Here is an 18,193-nt window from a genome sequence, read left to right on the forward strand (position 1 = left end):
AGAGGAGAACCAAACTATAATACAACAGTTTAAATAATATGTCATTAATAAAACTTACTTAGATCTAAATGCATGCTATGTACACGCATATAATTTCACACAATAAACGAGAGAAAAAATGATTTCTATGATTTTATTCTTTTCTCCTCGGCAGATTCCGTACAATGGACCCCATACGGATTTACACGAGTTTTTAGTATGAGTTCATGGTTTTGTTGCCATAGATTCATCCAATCAGATTTTAGTTTTTTTAAAGAACAGCCAATGAAAAATTCTCCCACGTGACAATCACCTGCAAGTTTAAGTTATTGCTTACACAGACATCTGAGAGAGGTGTGAGTTGTCACGATAAAGTAAGTGAACACTAACTAAATGATATTTATCTGACAAGATCAGGGGATAGAAGAAATTTTCACAGGTTTTGGTCTAATATAATGAATGGGACAGTTAAAACAATACTGCATAAACTCTTATGCAGATGTTTCTTAACTTTTTGTGAATAAAGTTTCCGTATGTAGAAATGAAAATTCAGATAGTCTGGGCCTATACCATTGTTATTAAATTCAGTGTATAGTCATATATTGGGTCTCTTATTTCAGCTGTACATTCCAAGACTAAACATTTAAATAAAGAAAAATGCCAGCCAACGAGAACCGATTGAAGACTTACAAAAACAAGGGCAGGGATGTTGATGTAAGTGCAAAATATAGATCTAGGTAGATTTCATTATTTCTTATTGTAATTTCTTGTTTTTGGCAAAACAATTTTCCTGTGTAAATGGATACTGTAATTAACTTTATAAATATGATACATTAATTAAGCTAGCAATTTCCATTATTGCCTCAAGTTTTACCATAGGAGTAGGCAGTTTTATCTGTAAAGGTCTACAATGTAAAAAAAAAACAAAAAAACAACCACTCTGGTACTATATTTCGTGAAAAACACAGTAGTACCCGGTATAAATATCATAAATTGATGTGCCCCACTTGATTTCTGGAACGGACACCAGTTAATTACATTAAACTCTAAAATAAACACACTTTTGAAAGTATTAACTCTAAGTTTTTGTGCGATGTCATGCCATTTGCTGCAAGATAATGTAATTTTACATCACACATACAAGTTTGTAATAGATAGAAATCTTTATTGATTGCAAAGTCTTGGTAGTACAGTTTATTAAGTATCTTTCCCCCATATATTAGATAGAATGTTCTATCGTTAAAATGATAATGTCCTACGGACCTGATTTAACGATAGAATGCGTCCTATATACCTGCAATGTAGCAAAATGAAAATTGCACACAGTGCATGTTTCGGTAAAATTATGTAACACATCACTCATATGCATTTGGAAAGTTACCTTAACGACCCACTTGCCGTTAAATCCATTTTAATTAGTTGAATTTGAGAATGTAAACCCACGAGTTTGAATTTCGCTGCTAACACCTTCCATTTTACCGGAACTTGTCATTGCGTATGCGCACAGCGTGAAATACTGAACATTAATGACGTTCCAAATATGGAGATATAGCCTTTTACGGAAAATGCTACTACGATCTTTACTACTTCGTTATTTGACATGAAAATGAATTTAAAGTTTGAAATAAACGTTAGAAATCGAGAAATATATGTTAACTAAATATTGTAACATGGGATTGAAGTAATATTCTCCCTATATAAACTTTTGCTGAAATTTGATTTCATTGATAAAGAAAATTAACCAGAGTGCACTGAGGCATGCAGGAATTATGGGAAAACAGTGGATGCTTCAGAAAATGGCGGGTACGGATGAAGCCATCAACATTCCTAATTTCCTTTAATGGTTTATATGATCTCATAATCAAAATGGAATCCAACAATTGCATAAGCTGTGGGAAAACTTTTTCATGTTCCAAAAAACCTGGAAACAAGAAAAGTCTGACTTCTAAATTGGTTAGGATTGACAGAACTGTGAAAGATGTTTTACAGAAAGACAAAGGGGTAAAGACGCAGTGCTCAGATCGTCAACTTTCTGTCTCCACGCCATGTGTATAAACCGGTTTTTTTCCCACCAATGCCTTATATGGTAGTGGGCCGTTCTTATTTGCAAATTAGGTAAGCGTTCGTTTTTGGAAAACAGCAGGGTGTTCCGATGGCAGTTTCCGGTAAAATGGCAGTCAGTTCGAATCGAGAAAAGTGACATTTCAAAGTGTTGAGTTTTCAATATTATTATACGATTTTTTTACAGTGTTAAGGACTTACAAATTACCAATGAGGTTAGTTGTTTATAAATTTAACTTTAAATGTATGCGTTTATTCTTTGATAAGTTTAAAATCGTTTTGGAGCGATTCCGCAATTTTCTGCTACGTTACGGGTATATGGGAGGTATTCTAACTGTGGTGAGGGCCTGTCCCGAGACACAGTTAGATTATTCTAAATACCCATATATCACTTGAGTCGATCTGATGGAATAAATTTCCCCTGCTTTTTTTTTTTTTTTTTTTTTTGATGTGGTTGAGGGATGGTCTTTATACACCCCTTATGCTAATATTTCATTCACTGATTCTGCGCATAAAGTCATTCATGCATGTGCCAAGACTCAAACTGTCGTACATGTGTACAGTAAACTTAAAGAATATTTACATTTTGTTATTCAGAAGAAGAAAAAAACAAACATGCACACTGAATATATTGCAAAGCCATCGTATCAAGTCCCAATACATGTGAAGCTGCAGGGCCGTCAATCTCTTTCAATACACGTATCAACACTCGCGAAAGTTACGTCCCTTGTCCGCCATCTCCCGGATAAAAATCGTATTTCCCTACGTTGTCCTTTGTAATTTTCCTATCTGTAGCTTTGACATCTGTTATTTTTCCATCAATTGCAGTCAACTACAATATGCCCCAGATTGGGGCAACCCATTAACTTGTATGAAAACTTGGTAATTGGCTAAAATTCAAAGTAATAACATCTTACATTTGGTAAGGTAAAGAAGGAAAACTTGGATTTTCACCGATTGACCTTTGGCTGACCCCGCAAAGGGACGTAACTCGCGGCGAAGTGTTGATAGGTGTATACAGGATATCGGAACTAGAAAATTTTGGAACTCTTCAGAAAAAAGTTACGAAAATTAAGCATCACTTGGACAACTCTTGTATACAAAATAGTGAGGGCTAAAGATGACTCATTTCTGATACAAAAATATCTACCTGGTTTGTAAGTTATTTTTCAGAATGATGCAAGTGAATACCCAAGTACCAAAAACATGAGTTATTGGATTAAGTTTCTGATGTTTAAAAGCTAAGATATATATTCTCTATGTACGTATGCATATGTGGATATTTACTTAATGAGATTTATTTTCTCGAGTCATTAAAACAAACAACCGCTATGAAATGATATAGATAATCACAATTTTTGCATTGATCCCCAGATACGTACATACATTGCTCAACATGTAGCCCCTCCCCTCACTTCTATCCCCCTGCCCCTTTCCCGTTTTCTTGACATGTGACATACTTATCGTGTTATCATATACATGTACAAAGATCGATTTATTAGCTGGTCACTTATTATAATGGCGATGAGAGGTAATAGTAATGCAAGTTTTGAACTCGTACATGTTCTGAAGAATACACACACGCACCCTTTTGAGTTTACGATTTTTGGGGTTTAGGCAGAATTGCTTTTCTTGCTAAAATGTTAATGCATATTTAATGACACCTTTTTTCTTCGTTTGCTCCCCACCCCTCAACTTTAAAAATCAACGTTTAACTGTCCCTGAACTCACGATATCCGATAATAATTATTAATAACTAAGTGCTTGTCTACTGAAAGTTGTCCAAGTTAATGCAGAAAACGTGATCTCGTTGGGAAAACTGAATATTAAAACCACGACGGAATCAGAGACGAAATGGTTCCAATATTCCGTATTGGGTTTGATAAACGGACCTTTCTTAATTGGGGGGAAAAAACCAAAATTCCCAATTTATCTAGAAATTCCCAATATCACAAACTGTTACATTACGTGTATAAAAAAAAAAATTACATGTTAGTTTCGTTTTTACTTGCAACTTCTTGTGCATTTTCGACAAGGCCAGAAAAGTTAGACAAGAGACCTCTATAGTCTCTTTATAGATTGGCAGCCAGGTGATCAATTGAAAAATAAAACCTAAGTGAACTTTGTTGATTGTCTTTACCCTAGCTGCAATAATGTAGCCCTATCCAATTTTTTAATTCTGACGTTTTCGGGATAGGGCTACAATTCCATAGGATCTCCGTAATGGTGCAAAATAATTTTATGAATAACCGATAATAAACTCTATGTATTAGTCCTATATGTTGTTTACACCAAAAGGAGTACCAACTTTGTGCTCGGGCATGTCTAATAAAGGTGTTTTTCATTAAATATAATGTACAGCATGCAAAATTCTCCGTCTGCTCCGCCATGCTTGTTATCGCGAGATCTCGTAGGTGGATCTAATGAAAAACCTAAACATTGACAATCAGCGCGAAAATGTAGTTACTCGAGCCACTTCGACAAAGAAAGGGAAATCATATTGTTGCAGAAAGAATTTACACTCTGCAGTTCGGTTTTTAACTTGATATTAAATTCAAACCTTTTCAATACCGACGAAATAGCTTTCGCCTCCATACTTGTCCATTGATGTAAATACTACCTTATATGGCATATGCAAATGACTTGACAATCGGAAGTTGAAACTTCAGTACATCAAACATGGCGCACAAATATGAATCGAGAAATTGGAATTCATCGAAATTGTTGAAAACGGTAGAATAAGAGCCTCACAAATCTTAAGTTGCAGGTTGTAAATTTATATATTGACTAAGAAACATAGAATATCATTTTATTTACGTAAAGAAAGTCAGGAAATGTTTAGAATGAGCGCAAATGTTGCGGGAGTGAATCACTCCCGCATTTGCACCATTACGGAGATCCTAAGGAGTTGTAGCCCTCTCCCTAAAAAAAAAAAAAAAAAAAAAAAAAAAAAAAAAAAAAAAAAAAAATCAGAGAGGGCTACATTATTGCAGCTATCTTTACCCTAGAACAATCAACTAATTTTTTAATAGTTTTTTAAAATCATTGTATGAAAGTAAAACTTCCAAATTTGACCCAAAACGTTGATAATTTTCCCAATCTAATGGGACCGGGAGCCTGTACCAAAAAGGACAGTGATGGCCCTGAATTGTGCGATCCAATGTTATTATGTCAATTTACTGTTTGATTATTGATAGGAAATGAGAAGGCGGAGAACGGATGTTTCAGTTGAGCTCAGAAAACAGAAAAAAGACGACCAATTGCTCAAAAGAAGAAATGTAGCCATCGAGGAGGAGGATGATGCTACGAGTCCCCTGAAGGACAACTCCAACAAGGTACAGGTGATGTGTGAGGGGCGAGATGAAAAGATCGATGTCAGATAAAAATCATTCATATAGTTGGGGGGAGGGGGATAAAATCTCCCTTAGATTTGTCATCCGACATCGATTACACTTTAGTGTAAAGAAGAAGAGAAACAAGCGACTGTTAAAAAACCACAACATGATATTACATTTTAATGAACATTTAATAGTTTTAATGTACACTTTCATTTGGGAATAAACAATAGAAAAGATTTCAAGAGTGTTATTTATGATCTATGTTTTTACTTGTTAACGATTAGTTTCAGCATTCATCATATTAATGCCTCGTTCACAGAAGAATTTGATTCACATTAAAACATAAGTTCGTGCGAATTAAATCTGAACCGCGTTCACACGGAGATTTTAATGCGCATTAGTTTACTTCGAATTAAAATTGACGTCGCGAATTAAATTTACTTCGCATTAGCTCCGTGTGAACGCAACACAAAGCTAATTCGCATGAAATGTACAGGCATGCGTAATGGCAAATTTGGGTGACATGCATCATACCCGTGGTCAGCTATATCTATTAATGTTAGATTAGTTATAAGCAAATTCAACATTCATTAAAATATCTATAAAAATAATTTTTAATAATATATAGTCTCTCCTTTAATTCATTTCTTGCACCCTTTAATTTAGAGACGCATACGAATTTAATGCGAATTAGTTTACTTCGCATTAAATATTACCGCCGTGTGAACGCTATTTAATTCGAATTGATTTAATGCGCATTATTTTACTTCGCATCAAATTTAATACGCAGTAAAATTTAATGCGCATCCGTGTGAACGAGGCATTAGTTACCCACAGTTCAAGCTACTTGTACCGGTTATATTGCTTGACATTAAAAGACAAAGATAAAAAAGTGTTTAAGATAAGTTGATCAATGTTTTCAGGGTACTGGATTGACACTGGTTGAGATTATTGCTGGAATCAACAGCACCTCCCCCCAAACACAGATGCAATGTACACAAGCTGCCCGAAAACTTCTCTCCAAAGAACGAAACCCGCCCATCGACGACATCATCCACGCTGATGTCATTCCTAGGCTGGTGGTGTTTCTGGCTCAGAATGATAGGTAATACTGACACAATTCAAAGTGTTTAGTCTATTGCACATTCTCGGGTGTTTATATTTTTGGAAACTGCCGTGGAAAGAAATGCATGCTTTGCTGGGCTCCCAGTCTGCAGATTTGTAAATCCTTTTAACTTGTTGATGCACTGTTTTCCCAATTGAAATTGCGTGGTAAAAAAAAGATTGACTAAAGCCTTGGTTGTTGATGACCTCGTGATTTGTATTTTCAGACCGGAGCTACAGTTTGAGGCAGCCTGGGCCCTGACAAACATCGCCTCAGGGACCAGCGAGCAGACTAAGTGTGTGGTAAAGGCTGGGGCTGTTCCAAGCTTCGTCAAACTCTTATCCTCACGCCACCACAATGTGTGTGAACAGGCAGTGTGGGCTCTGGGAAACATTGCAGGTGTGTGTGGATTAGATATGTGGGCCCCACAAACACTGGTTTTCAGGGCTTGAAATTAACATATGCCCGTCAGTCTGTGACTGGTCAAAAGTGTGGAGGACTGACTGGCAATTGATTTAGTCAGTCCGATGGGACTGGTTAATATTCTAAAGCACCAGTTTGGAAAATATACTTATGAAAATTTATACACACATTTGGCATGCTTCGATCTGTAAATATCAGACAAATCTGATTTATAAATATAAATCCCACATATTGTCTGAGGCATATTTCATTTGAATAACATAAACGAAATATGTTTAATTATTTCTTGAAATCTCTGTGGGACTGGTAAATTTTTCTGTGGACTGGTTGAAATTATACCCCATCAGTCCGGCTGGGAGTGGTGACATAAAAAGTTAGCTTCAAGCCCTGGTTTTTATGTAGTAATGCTGGTCATTGTCTGTTGACTGGTAACAATCATAATACATCTATGACAGAAAGATGAAGGCTGTGTTTTTTCAGTTTGAATGATGTGTTCTCTTTGCAGGTGATGGTCCTGACCTCCGAGATTTTGTAACAGAAGCTGGTATTGTGGAGCCCTTGTTAAGACTTATTGAAATTGACACTCCAGTAAGTGACTCAAAATTGATGTTTGAAACTGCAGCTATCTATGTTTGTAGACATACTGTAGTGTCCAATCCACACTCCATGACCGTGAAATGAGAATATACTCGGAATTAAAATATTTATAAGGCAGGCTTTTCCATCAAAAAAATGATGGGGGGGGGAGAGACCTCAATATTGATATTTACATGGTCTCGATTCACATGACTATGGCATGGTTTATTTCCCAAGAAAATTTCGACAAAAGTCAACTCGGGGGGGGAGGGATTTCAATCAAATGAGTAAGAAACACCTTTATCAATGGCAGAGGCATCAATCTATGCTAAAACGGTAGTTCTACGTGTGACAGGAGCAACAAGCGATTACCAAAAAACTGTCATTGTTCTCTGATTCTATAGCACATAGTGTAGGTTTGTTCCTGAGAAATCCTCAAATGTTGATACAAGTTATGTGACAATTCGTTGTTAATAAAGATGTTAGTTAATCATTTGAATTTTCCCTTGTGTTGACTTTCATCATTTTCCTGGGTAATAGGTCATGCCAAAGGTGCGTGATTTGCCACCATGATATATAAGTTGATAGATTTCAAACTGTGATAGATTTCAAACTTTGTTTTTGAAAAAAAAAATAATCTCAAGTTCATTCTCAGTTTATGATCATAAGGCCTTTACTGAATGTTGTCATGTTGATTTGAAGAGAAAAAAAAGAATTTGCACAATCCAAAATTTTTTTATTTTATTTTTTTAGGCTGGATTTTTGAGAAATATAACATGGACGCTTTCAAACCTCTGTAGAAACAAAAACCCACCTCCCAAGTTTAAGGTGGTTTGTCGGTTTCTACCAACATTGGCCCGTCTGCTTCACCACACTGATAGAGAGGTTCTCACGGACACATGCTGGGCTCTGTCGTATCTTACAGATGGAACAAATGACAAAATACAAGAAGTGATTGACAGTAGTAAGTTTTTGAATTGTTCAATAAGAGAATTTTATGCACCACACTGAATACGACCGGGGCAGATAGTGTTTATCATGTCCGTATTCTGTCCCTCTGTCCTTCCATCACATTTTGCATTTAGCTCGGTTTCAAAGATACTGATATTTTTATCAAACCTTATGTGCTGATACAGATTGGTGACAGCTATTCAACTGTCTCAATATTTTTAGCCGAGTTGCAACGAAGTTGAACTCGGCTATTGGTTTGGTGATGCGGGCAGGCGGTTGGGCGTCAACAATTGGTTTCTGGATGATAATTCGAAGTTTACAATCTAATCAAATGAAACTCTGATATATTGTTCGGTACCAGGTAAGGAAGACCCCTATTAATTTTGGAGAAAAAATTGTCAAAGGTCAAGGTCACAGTGACCGAATATAAAATGAAAATTTCAGAAATATTTGGTTTCTGGGTGATAACTAAGAAAGTTTAAATCTGAATCAAATGATACTTAAAGATATTGTTATGTACCAGGTAAGGAACACCACTATTGATTTTGGAGAAGATAGGTCAAGGTCACAGTGACCGAAAATAGATATAAAATTCCACCCCAAAAAATGCGTTTCAGGAGGATTACTCGAAAAAATTTAATTTGAATCAAATGAAACTTGGATGTTTTGTTGGATACCAGCAAAGCAAGGCCCCTATTGATTTTGGAGAAAAAAGGTCAAGGTCACAGTGACTGAAAATAGATAGAAATCTTTAGACAATTATGGTTTCTGGACAGTAACTCGAAAAGTTTAAAACTGAAATTCTTCACAATTATAAATATGCAATATCATTCCTGACTTTACAATGTATCCCATGCAACTCAGCTCATGCACCCCTGGGTGCATATATTAATTTACCTCGACATCACTTTTCCTTTATGGTGTTTAGCTCAGTTTCAAAGCAACTATCAACAATATTTTTATGAAAACTCTTGCACTGATATAAATATTAATGGTAGCTAAACACAAAGTGTGACAGAAGATGGACATGACAAACCCTATGCCCCGGCTATTGCATTGGGCAGGCCATTCATGTTATCTTGGAATTGAATAGGACAGAAACAGTTTATCTTTATACAGTTGCAAAGGAGATTTTGTTTTTTCTTCTAGATGTTGTGACGAGACTTGTAGAACTTTTAAACAGTAATGAAGTATCTGTGATAACACCTGCCCTGAGGGCAATAGGAAACATTGTTACTGGCGATGACAGTCAGACGCAGTGCATCCTGGACCATGGAGCACTCCCAGCATTCCACAGTCTGCTCAAACACCACAAGATCAACATCCAGAAGGAGGCGGCTTGGACGATTTCCAACATCACGGCGGGAAACACTCAACAGATACAGCACGTCATAGACAATCAGCTGTTACCGCCCGTGCTGGAAATCCTCATCAAGGTAATATATCACTACTGTAACTAATTCATCACATAGACAATCATCTGTTACCGCCCTTGCTGGAAATCCTCATCAAGGTAATTGTGGAGCGAAGATAACATATCACTACAGTAACTCTGAGAAGAGTCGGATCACGTCGAGTTGATGGCGCGGATCATCAGATGCAAAGTGTTGAGTTTGATCTGATGATCCGCGCCTGTCAACGATATGTGATCCAACTCTTCGGATCAAGTTACTGTAGTAATGATGAATTTATTATACACCCCCTTATGCACTTTAAATCCACATTTATAAGATAATAAATGTAATTCAAATTATCAAAAACAGACATACAGTGAAATTTTATTCGGTGTACGGTTGCAAAATTATATTTTGTGTAAACAGTATTGTTTGTGACAGTTATTTTCCGCAAAAAATGTTGCGTTCATGCATTGTGACAATCGTCAGTTTTAGAGGATGCTGATGCAGAATCGGAAAACCATTGTGGTGATCCGGAAAATCTCTGAAATCCACAAAAACCGAAACATTGATGGTACCGTGATAGATACTAGTATCGCAGGACAACGCATATCTAATCATTGAATGATCTTGACAGTAACTTTGAAAAGTCTATCCTGTCCTATAAACTTGGGGAGAACCACACCCGTAAGATCACCAGAAACCCCCGTCAATCTCCAGCATGTCTTGGGAGGAAATATCCATTGAGAAGTCTTTGTTTAGACTGTACAGTGTATAGAATGTCCATTCTCACCATGTAAATGTGTTCATTAAAAAAAAAATTGGGGTCTGAGATGATGACAGCTCAATTTGAGTGGCCACTTTATTTCCAGCTGTCTTTGTCACCATTTTGATACTGTAGAACTTGGCCCTTAAATCCAGGGATTTTTAAGGTCTAAATTTGATGGTAATCGCCATACAAAATAAGATAAGAATTTCCATACTTGAACCAGAACTAACTCATTTGATGTAACTTGTAGTGGAAAAATCAACATACTCTTAAAGTAAAATCTCAATCTGCGCTGTAAGAGTTTGTATGGTAAAAACAGAGTTGTTGCCCTTTTTTCTACCTGACAAAAAGAATCAAAATGATTGTACAACATTGATGGGTGTATGTATTGAATTGACTGTTTATTGTAAAGACAGATGCATGGTTTCTATGTAAACTCGTCACTGCTGGGAAATCTTCCTTGCAGCCATTTTCAATGAAACAAATAATTGTTAATATTTACGTTAGTTAAATAGTGAAACATCAAGGTTTGATTTCACAGGGAGATTACAAAAGCCAAAAGGAGGCTGTGTGGGCGATAACGAACCTGACCTCCGGAGGGACTGTAGAACAGATAGCCTACCTGGTACAGCTCGGAGCCATCAAACCATTGTGTGATCTCCTGACCGTCAAAGAAGCCAAAGTTATCCTGGTCATTTTGGATGCTCTCTCCAACATACTAATGGTAATGATTAATTAATGTGTGCAGAAGTTTATACAACAGCAAGCTGATGGTAATAAATGCAGAGTTTGTGAGACTGCTTTGAAAAAATTCAAATGTTCGACTTCACAAATTGTAATGATTGCAGTTTTACAAAAAAAATTACAGGTAAGATATTTAACAGGAAAGCATTTTGTCTTAATTGCTGGATTTTTGTGAAGAAGGGTACTTGGCTCTCAAGATGAATGAACATTGCATTGATGTAAAACAATTTCTTTATCCCTGAACATCAAAGGTCAGAAACCTTTTTTGACTCAAGTTGTCTGTCTTTCTGTGAACTTGTAACATTTTGTCTTTTCTACCAGAACCACTGAGCCAATTTCAACCAAAGTTGGCAAAAAGCATCCTTGGGTGAAGAGTTTTCTATTTGTTCAAATGAAGGGCCATGCCCCTTTCAAAAGGGAGATGATTACAAAAATAGAGTGGGTCATTTAAAAATCTTCCTAAGAACCACTGAGCCTGAAGAGCTAAAATTTACATGAAAACTTCCTGACATCATGCAGATTCAAGATTGTTAAAATCATGGGTTAATATGGGGCCACAATATGGGATCAAAGTTTTACATAAAAATATGGGGGAAATCTTTATATATCTTCTTCTCAAGAGCCGTTAGGCCAGGGAAGTTTACAATTACATGAAAGCTTCCTGATTAAAGATTGTAATAAAAAAAAAAGCATGCTAAATGTGTATAAAATTTCATATTAAGTATATTTTCGTAAATGACACTTGTGGGCATGTGTTAATTTCGAGCCCTGAGCTCGTGCCATAGCCACATCAAACCTAAGAAGTAAACATGGTTAGTGATTGCTCCTTCGCCAAACGCTTGTCATTTACTAGATTTAAAAGTAAGAATCACGGGTCTTTCGGATGCGACCTTAAAGGGAACGTAGGGTATAAAAAAATATTTTCACATTTCAAATACTAAATATTTAGTAATTAAGTCCACTGGTTATTTCCATTTGATTGTAATCTGTTGTGTAGAAATCGGCTATTAAATATAGCTACACACCATCTGCTGGAGGCTGCCATTTTGCAAGATAAAGTTATCGCTCTTTAAGATATTTCCCACAATCCCGTCTGTTTATGACGTATACCGGGCAATTGCCTCTCAGTGAAAGTATCTGATCATGTCTGAATGCAGATGATATCAATATGAGCCTGATTATAATGAAGAGGAATTATTAGCAGATTCAAATGAAAACACTAGTGCATTGGGATAAATTGATGAAAACGACACTCTTAATTCTTAAATTTTTAATTTTGTATTCTTTATACAGGATTGTTCATTATCTTCACTTCTTCATTCTTCACTTGAACATTCCTTAGCACATATGATGGACAATGACTACTGGGCAATTCTATCTGTATATGTTGCACAAAGTTGATTTATTCTTCAATATGGATTGAGAGTGGGATATTTTTGTCACTATTCATGTCTTCATTGAGCTGAAAATATAAAAATGAAATCAAACCATTAATTTATAAATTTAGTAATGAATTTTCATGAAAGTGCATGTACATGTACATGTATTTCACACAACAAAGAGTTTATTTTTCATAGTAGTTTTCTCTCTTTCTGATTTATTAGTACATCTGTTTACAAGAGAATCTTACAATGTGAATCTGTATACAGCACAAATCAGTTGATTATCACTACACCCCTGCAGTAATTGCCACGTATAAATGTCAAGACTTGAAAGATTAACTGCACAGGGGGAATTAAAATGACCTTTGTTGTAAAACTTTGTTAATCATTTAATAGAGAAGTGCATCAAATTACCTGTTTCCTTAGATGCTGATAGTCCAGGTTGGTCAATAGGTTCTGCATATGAGTTTTCATTGGTTTCCAAAAGAAAATGGATTAGCTGAAAAATAATGACTAATTAATTATATATACTTACTTCATATATACTATACTTCATTTGTTTACTTGTACATTTTCAATTTCTTTAAAAACAATAGTATAATACAAAATGTGCTAGTGCTGTGATGATTTTTGAAAGTATTACATGTATCCTGCTTTTCCTTTTCCTCATCTTTTTGAGCTATTTTCTCTTATTTCTTAGGCTTGCTGCCATCAAATATTTCAGTTACTGCATCTTCTTTTTAATAGGTTTTGGTGTGTATCCCAATATCTTAAATAGATATTAATTTAACTTTGAATATTTAAAAAGCAGTGTTTACCCATCCCTTCATATTTAGCCTGTACAAAATGTTCACTGGATAAGGATAGATTAAATTAGAAAATTATTATATAAGTAAAAGTTTGTTGTAAATAAACTCTGATTATACACATTAAGAATTATTAGTATTTACTGAGTAAAAAGCAAATATAACTGGTATACTTACCCTGATATCCTCTTTAAAAGACTCTTTCTCAAAATGCCGTTCAAAAACAAAAGATTCATTTCCAAGGTTATGTATCCAATTATTGCACAATGTTCATAGTTTTGGGGGGAGATCAGGGATGCTAAAAGGTAGATACATGTATTCCTTTTCCTTTGACCACAGTGCAAAATTTCGCTTGAACTCCCGACATTTAGATCATAGATACTCTGTAACCCATTTAGTGCTAGGCACAGCAGTTGTAATGAATTGCCGCATACACGTCATCAGCCGCCATGATAAGAGATTCTCCCATTCAGCTCAGTTTTCAGTGTAAATGACAGATTAAATCTTGGTATCAGCTGCAATTATTTTTTCTATGCTAGATTTTGTTGTCTGCATGGTACTAGTTTTCACATATCAAAATTTGATTTTTGACCCTACGTTCCCTTTAATGTTTTCTATTTATACTTAATGGGAGAATATAATTGAGTTTTACATACATGTACTTCGGTGACACAACGGTGTTTGAGTTATATGTGTGTCACAGTATAATCACATGATATAAACAATCCTTCTCGGTTTCCTTTCCCTTTAAAAGTTCTGGCAACAGGTGATACATTAGGCTGTTTTTATAGTCCACTGGCACTTTAATACGTACATATTTACCATTTAACTTCTTTTCTTATTTTACAAGTTGTATTTTTACAGACTTTCTTTCCTTTGATTCCATGTTTACATTTTTATCTCCACCACATGAATGTCCTACATTCATACACATATTATGAAATAGTTCCAAATTTAGGATCCAAAAACGGCGATTTTAAACAATTTACATTAAGCATAAATTTAATTGCACCAAAAACATCATAACATGACTAAATATTTAGTCCAAAACATAAATGTTGGATAATAGAAACTTTTAACAAGATTTCTGTAAAAAGCCGTAGACAGCTGTAATGCGAGGAGAGCACGGAACTCTGGGTAGAGAATGGCAGTATGTCTTCAACGTTTCCATGTAGCAGGAAGTATTCGCTGGTTATTGTGTGATGTTTTTGGATTTAATTCTTTCTTTTGAATTTTATACACGCACGCATGAATGAAAAACAATTAAACAATAACAACAGCAAACAACACATTGCAACACAGGAATGGCCGAGAAGAATTCCAAAACATGACAATTAAACTGAAGAATTGAAAAATAAAAAGTCAATTTGATTTTAAAGTTTTGAGTTCATTTTGCAGCATTGCTTCATATCTATTTAGGTCCTAAAGTTTTCATGGAGTTATAGGCCCTCTGTCCTATCAAATTGCATTCCAATCTGAATCACTGAATATATAGGAAAAATCTTTAAATATGGGCCAGTGTGACTTGGGTGAGCAATGTGGCTCATGGGCCTCTTGTTTGCATCTTAATCAAAAAGTTTGCACTACACAACATCTGGAATAAAGTTGAGCTTTGGTATCTTGAACACTGCTATCTCAAATGGATTTATCAAAGTGATTCAGATGTCCAAACTATACTTATTCTTTTAAGTATTTTTCTCGGTCCCATCGAGTTCCAAGAAAACGAGGTTTGACTGTATATATATATGATGCCATAATAAACCTATAATTTTGCTTTTTAGGCTGCTGAGAAGTTGAACCAGCAGGATATTGTGTGTGTGATGATCGAGGAATCGGGAGGCCTGGATAAAATTGAAAACCTACAGAACCACGAGAACGAGCACGTCTACAAGTCCGCGCTGGAGCTCATCGAGAAGTGGTTCTCTGGCGAGGTTAGTCATTTGAGGGGACGTCTTATTGATGGGACCAATGCAGTGAAAGTGTTTCACTTCAAGATATCAGTAGTTAACATCTCCCTTTGCCTGGAGTAGTGTAATATCTTTCAATTGATTAGAAAATTTTCACACGATCTCGATGACATGATATACCAGTGCTTGTATAGTGTACAACTAAAAAGGGCTCATCTGTCAAAAATTCAGTAAAAATAGAACTTGTATATTTTCCATGATGTTCAAAACCTGAATATCCTACCACTCCCCTGTATTTTCCCAGTTTTGGGCTCGAGAAATCAAGGAATAAATAACATTCCATATAGTAAATAGTATTCATTTTACTGATAAGAACATAAATTCAGCTTTCATTTTATTAAAAAAGGTTTTAGTGAGTGTTGTTATATTGCTAGTAATTTATAAATCAATAAAATTCACGATAAAGCTTTAATTTTAAATGTTGAATACAAATGCAGTATTTGATTACATTAAGACATGGATTATATATGCAATATTCTCAGTAAATGGTCATAGGACCATATTGCATGAACACTTGGACATGAATGTTAATTTTTAAGTGTTAGGCCAAGTAAAATTAATAAGTAGATTATCATTCAAACTTAACAAAAAAAATGGGGCGGGTGGGAGGATTTTATTTTTCGCCATGGTATTCTTGACCTCGAAAATGCCTTCTCTCATTGAGAAAAGGCTTTATAAATCATAATTACATGTGTATTTGGGTTTCTAAAAGGCAAAGTGAAACAAAGTACGTTTACGATACCGGACTGGACATAAAAATATCCGGAAATCGTAATTTTGAAAAATAAAAAAAATCGGGGCAGGCGGGAATGATAATTTACTAATTTTACTTGGCCTTAGGGAGGGGGATATGTTTAAGCAAACGTTGGTGTGATGTTATATACTTCCATGTCGGAGAAATTTCTCAAAGGTTTGTTCTTGTGTTATTTGTTTGGTGTTAACTTGTAATTAAAATATGATTTTGTCACCTAGGAGGAGGATGAAAGCATAGCACCCACTACCACAGAAGGAGGGGCCTACCAGTTCAACGCCGCGGCCAGCATTCCTCAACAGGGCTTCTCTTTCTGATCTTGTTTATTGTGATTCCGAGACCTAGGGAAAGAAACGAGAAACACGGGAATTCCTCCTGTGCTGCTCATTAATGGATCTCCGACAAAATTCTTGTGCAATCATGTTACCTTTCATTTATATTTGCAATGTAGACTGTGTGAATGTGAGCGTTTCAAAGTCGATGGAAAGTGCTGAGTTTATTGGTTATAAAAGTTTAAGACATTTTACAATTTGTGAAAAAGATGTGCAATTTTGATGAATTTTTCCTTTTCTTATTAGACGCATTTATACATGTATACAGAGATTTGTGTTCAATGAAATTTCAGATTATTGCTACTTTGACAAAAAGAATGTGTTCAGTTTATGGTTGTAGTACAGGAAATTGTCTTCATGCATCCTTCAATACTGTGATTACAGCTCTTGTCTTCAGATTTTCAATCTTTCTCTCCCTCTTTGATTTTCCTAACTTTTCACTGTATTTTAAGATTGTCCTATTGAATGGTGATGTCTCAGAATATTACACTTGTTTTTAATACTAATGAAAAATCATTAAAACGATTTAATACTGAAAAATGTTTTCTTTCATTCTCAATTTAAAACATTGATTTTTAGAACAGTTTTATGAAACATAAATGCTGCTTTTAAGGGTGGCGGTAGTGAAAGTTTGAGTATATATTATAAGGTGGCTTTTTAGCGCACTCTAGTTAAGCACTTGGATGCTTAGCTACCCTTTACCGTTGGTCATATTTTGGCACATCTTCAGGATCATGTTTGATAATTGGCCTTTATTTATTAGACTGAGTATGGAAGAGTTATTGATTCGTTACCCAAGACTTGTGAAGATGCATTAAAGGAGAAATACATCATAATTGCTAAATGAAATATAAATATCGACAGTGTATGTATCTAATTGCTTAGATCAACATGTTTACGGCTAGCAAGGGTTGTTTTTTCTACTTGAACTGCAATTTTAATTTTAATATCGAAATTTGACTTTTCAACACTGAACGACCATTCCTCACGATAAATTATAGACTTTGATATTGGCAGTTACGTTTTCAACAAAAATGGAAAAAGGACATATTCGTCATCCAAAAACAAAAAACAACCTTTAAACACCACGCACCAATACTTTGAAGTTGAAATAAAAAATATGCTGGAGTTCCTCATAGACAATATCTTCGTAGTTTTTGGTGATCAGGTCTTCGAAAAGTCTGTTGGAATTCTCATGGGTACGAATTGTGCTCTATTGTTTAGCTGACTTGTTTTTATATGCCCGTCGAAAGTGACCAACATTCATAAACGACGGGCTACTCCCACTTCAAATGGGCATTCAAAAAATAATGTTCAAATTTTTACGCCATTTACAAAACACGGATGCACGGAAGTAGAAAAAATAGTACAAATCACGGATTCATTTTGCACGGATAATGAAATTGTCCGTGCATTTTTTAAATTATAGAATCAATTGATTTGTGACTTCGAATATACTTTGAATTGTTTTGTGTACACCCCAGGGAATGAATCTATCAGTCACAGAAATTTTCAATGCATTGTGACGTCACCGTAATTGTTTCGTCACAAACATTTGTCTGTGTTGTATGCAGTATTTCCGTGAATCCTTCATTACATTATAATAAACATAAAA

General features: G+C 35.3%; 1 protein-coding gene across 2 annotated transcripts; it reads left to right on the forward strand.

Annotated features, from left to right (window-relative positions):
* Positions 1-223: 223 nt before the first annotated feature.
* LOC125674189 (importin subunit alpha-1-like) lies at positions 224-17,118 on the forward strand. Of its 2 annotated transcripts, XM_048911285.2 has the most exons (11): positions 226-353; positions 600-693; positions 5,238-5,375; positions 6,302-6,483; positions 6,710-6,882; positions 7,412-7,494; positions 8,236-8,446; positions 9,583-9,869; positions 11,138-11,320; positions 15,310-15,459; positions 16,468-17,118. In XM_048911285.2, the coding sequence occupies exons 2-11, from the start codon at positions 637-639 to the stop codon at positions 16,561-16,563; spliced, it is 1,560 nt and encodes a 519-aa protein (XP_048767242.1). In that variant the 5' UTR covers positions 226-353; positions 600-636; the 3' UTR covers positions 16,564-17,118. The 2 variants fall into 2 exon arrangements, with proteins under 2 accessions (XP_056015693.1, XP_048767242.1); XM_056159718.1 differs by having other exon boundaries at positions 224-353; positions 15,310-17,118.
* The last annotated feature ends 1,075 nt before the right edge of the window (positions 17,119-18,193 follow it).

This window comes from Ostrea edulis, chromosome 3, assembly GCF_947568905.1.
Source record: "Ostrea edulis chromosome 3, xbOstEdul1.1, whole genome shotgun sequence".
In the NCBI taxonomy this organism is placed as follows: domain Eukaryota; kingdom Metazoa; phylum Mollusca; class Bivalvia; order Ostreida; family Ostreidae; genus Ostrea; species Ostrea edulis.

Bases quoted from the DNA above. Each gene is read 5' to 3' on its own strand.
- LOC125674189 (XM_056159718.1), top strand. From the start codon at position 637: ATGCCAGCCAACGAGAACCGATTGAAGACTTACAAAAACAAGGGCAGG. The intron at 7,495-8,235 runs GTAAGTGACTCA...TTATTTTTTTAG, and splicing joins TTATTGAAATTGACACTCCA to GCTGGATTTTTGAGAAATAT. The intron at 9,870-11,137 runs GTAATATATCAC...TTGATTTCACAG, and splicing joins TGCTGGAAATCCTCATCAAG to GGAGATTACAAAAGCCAAAA.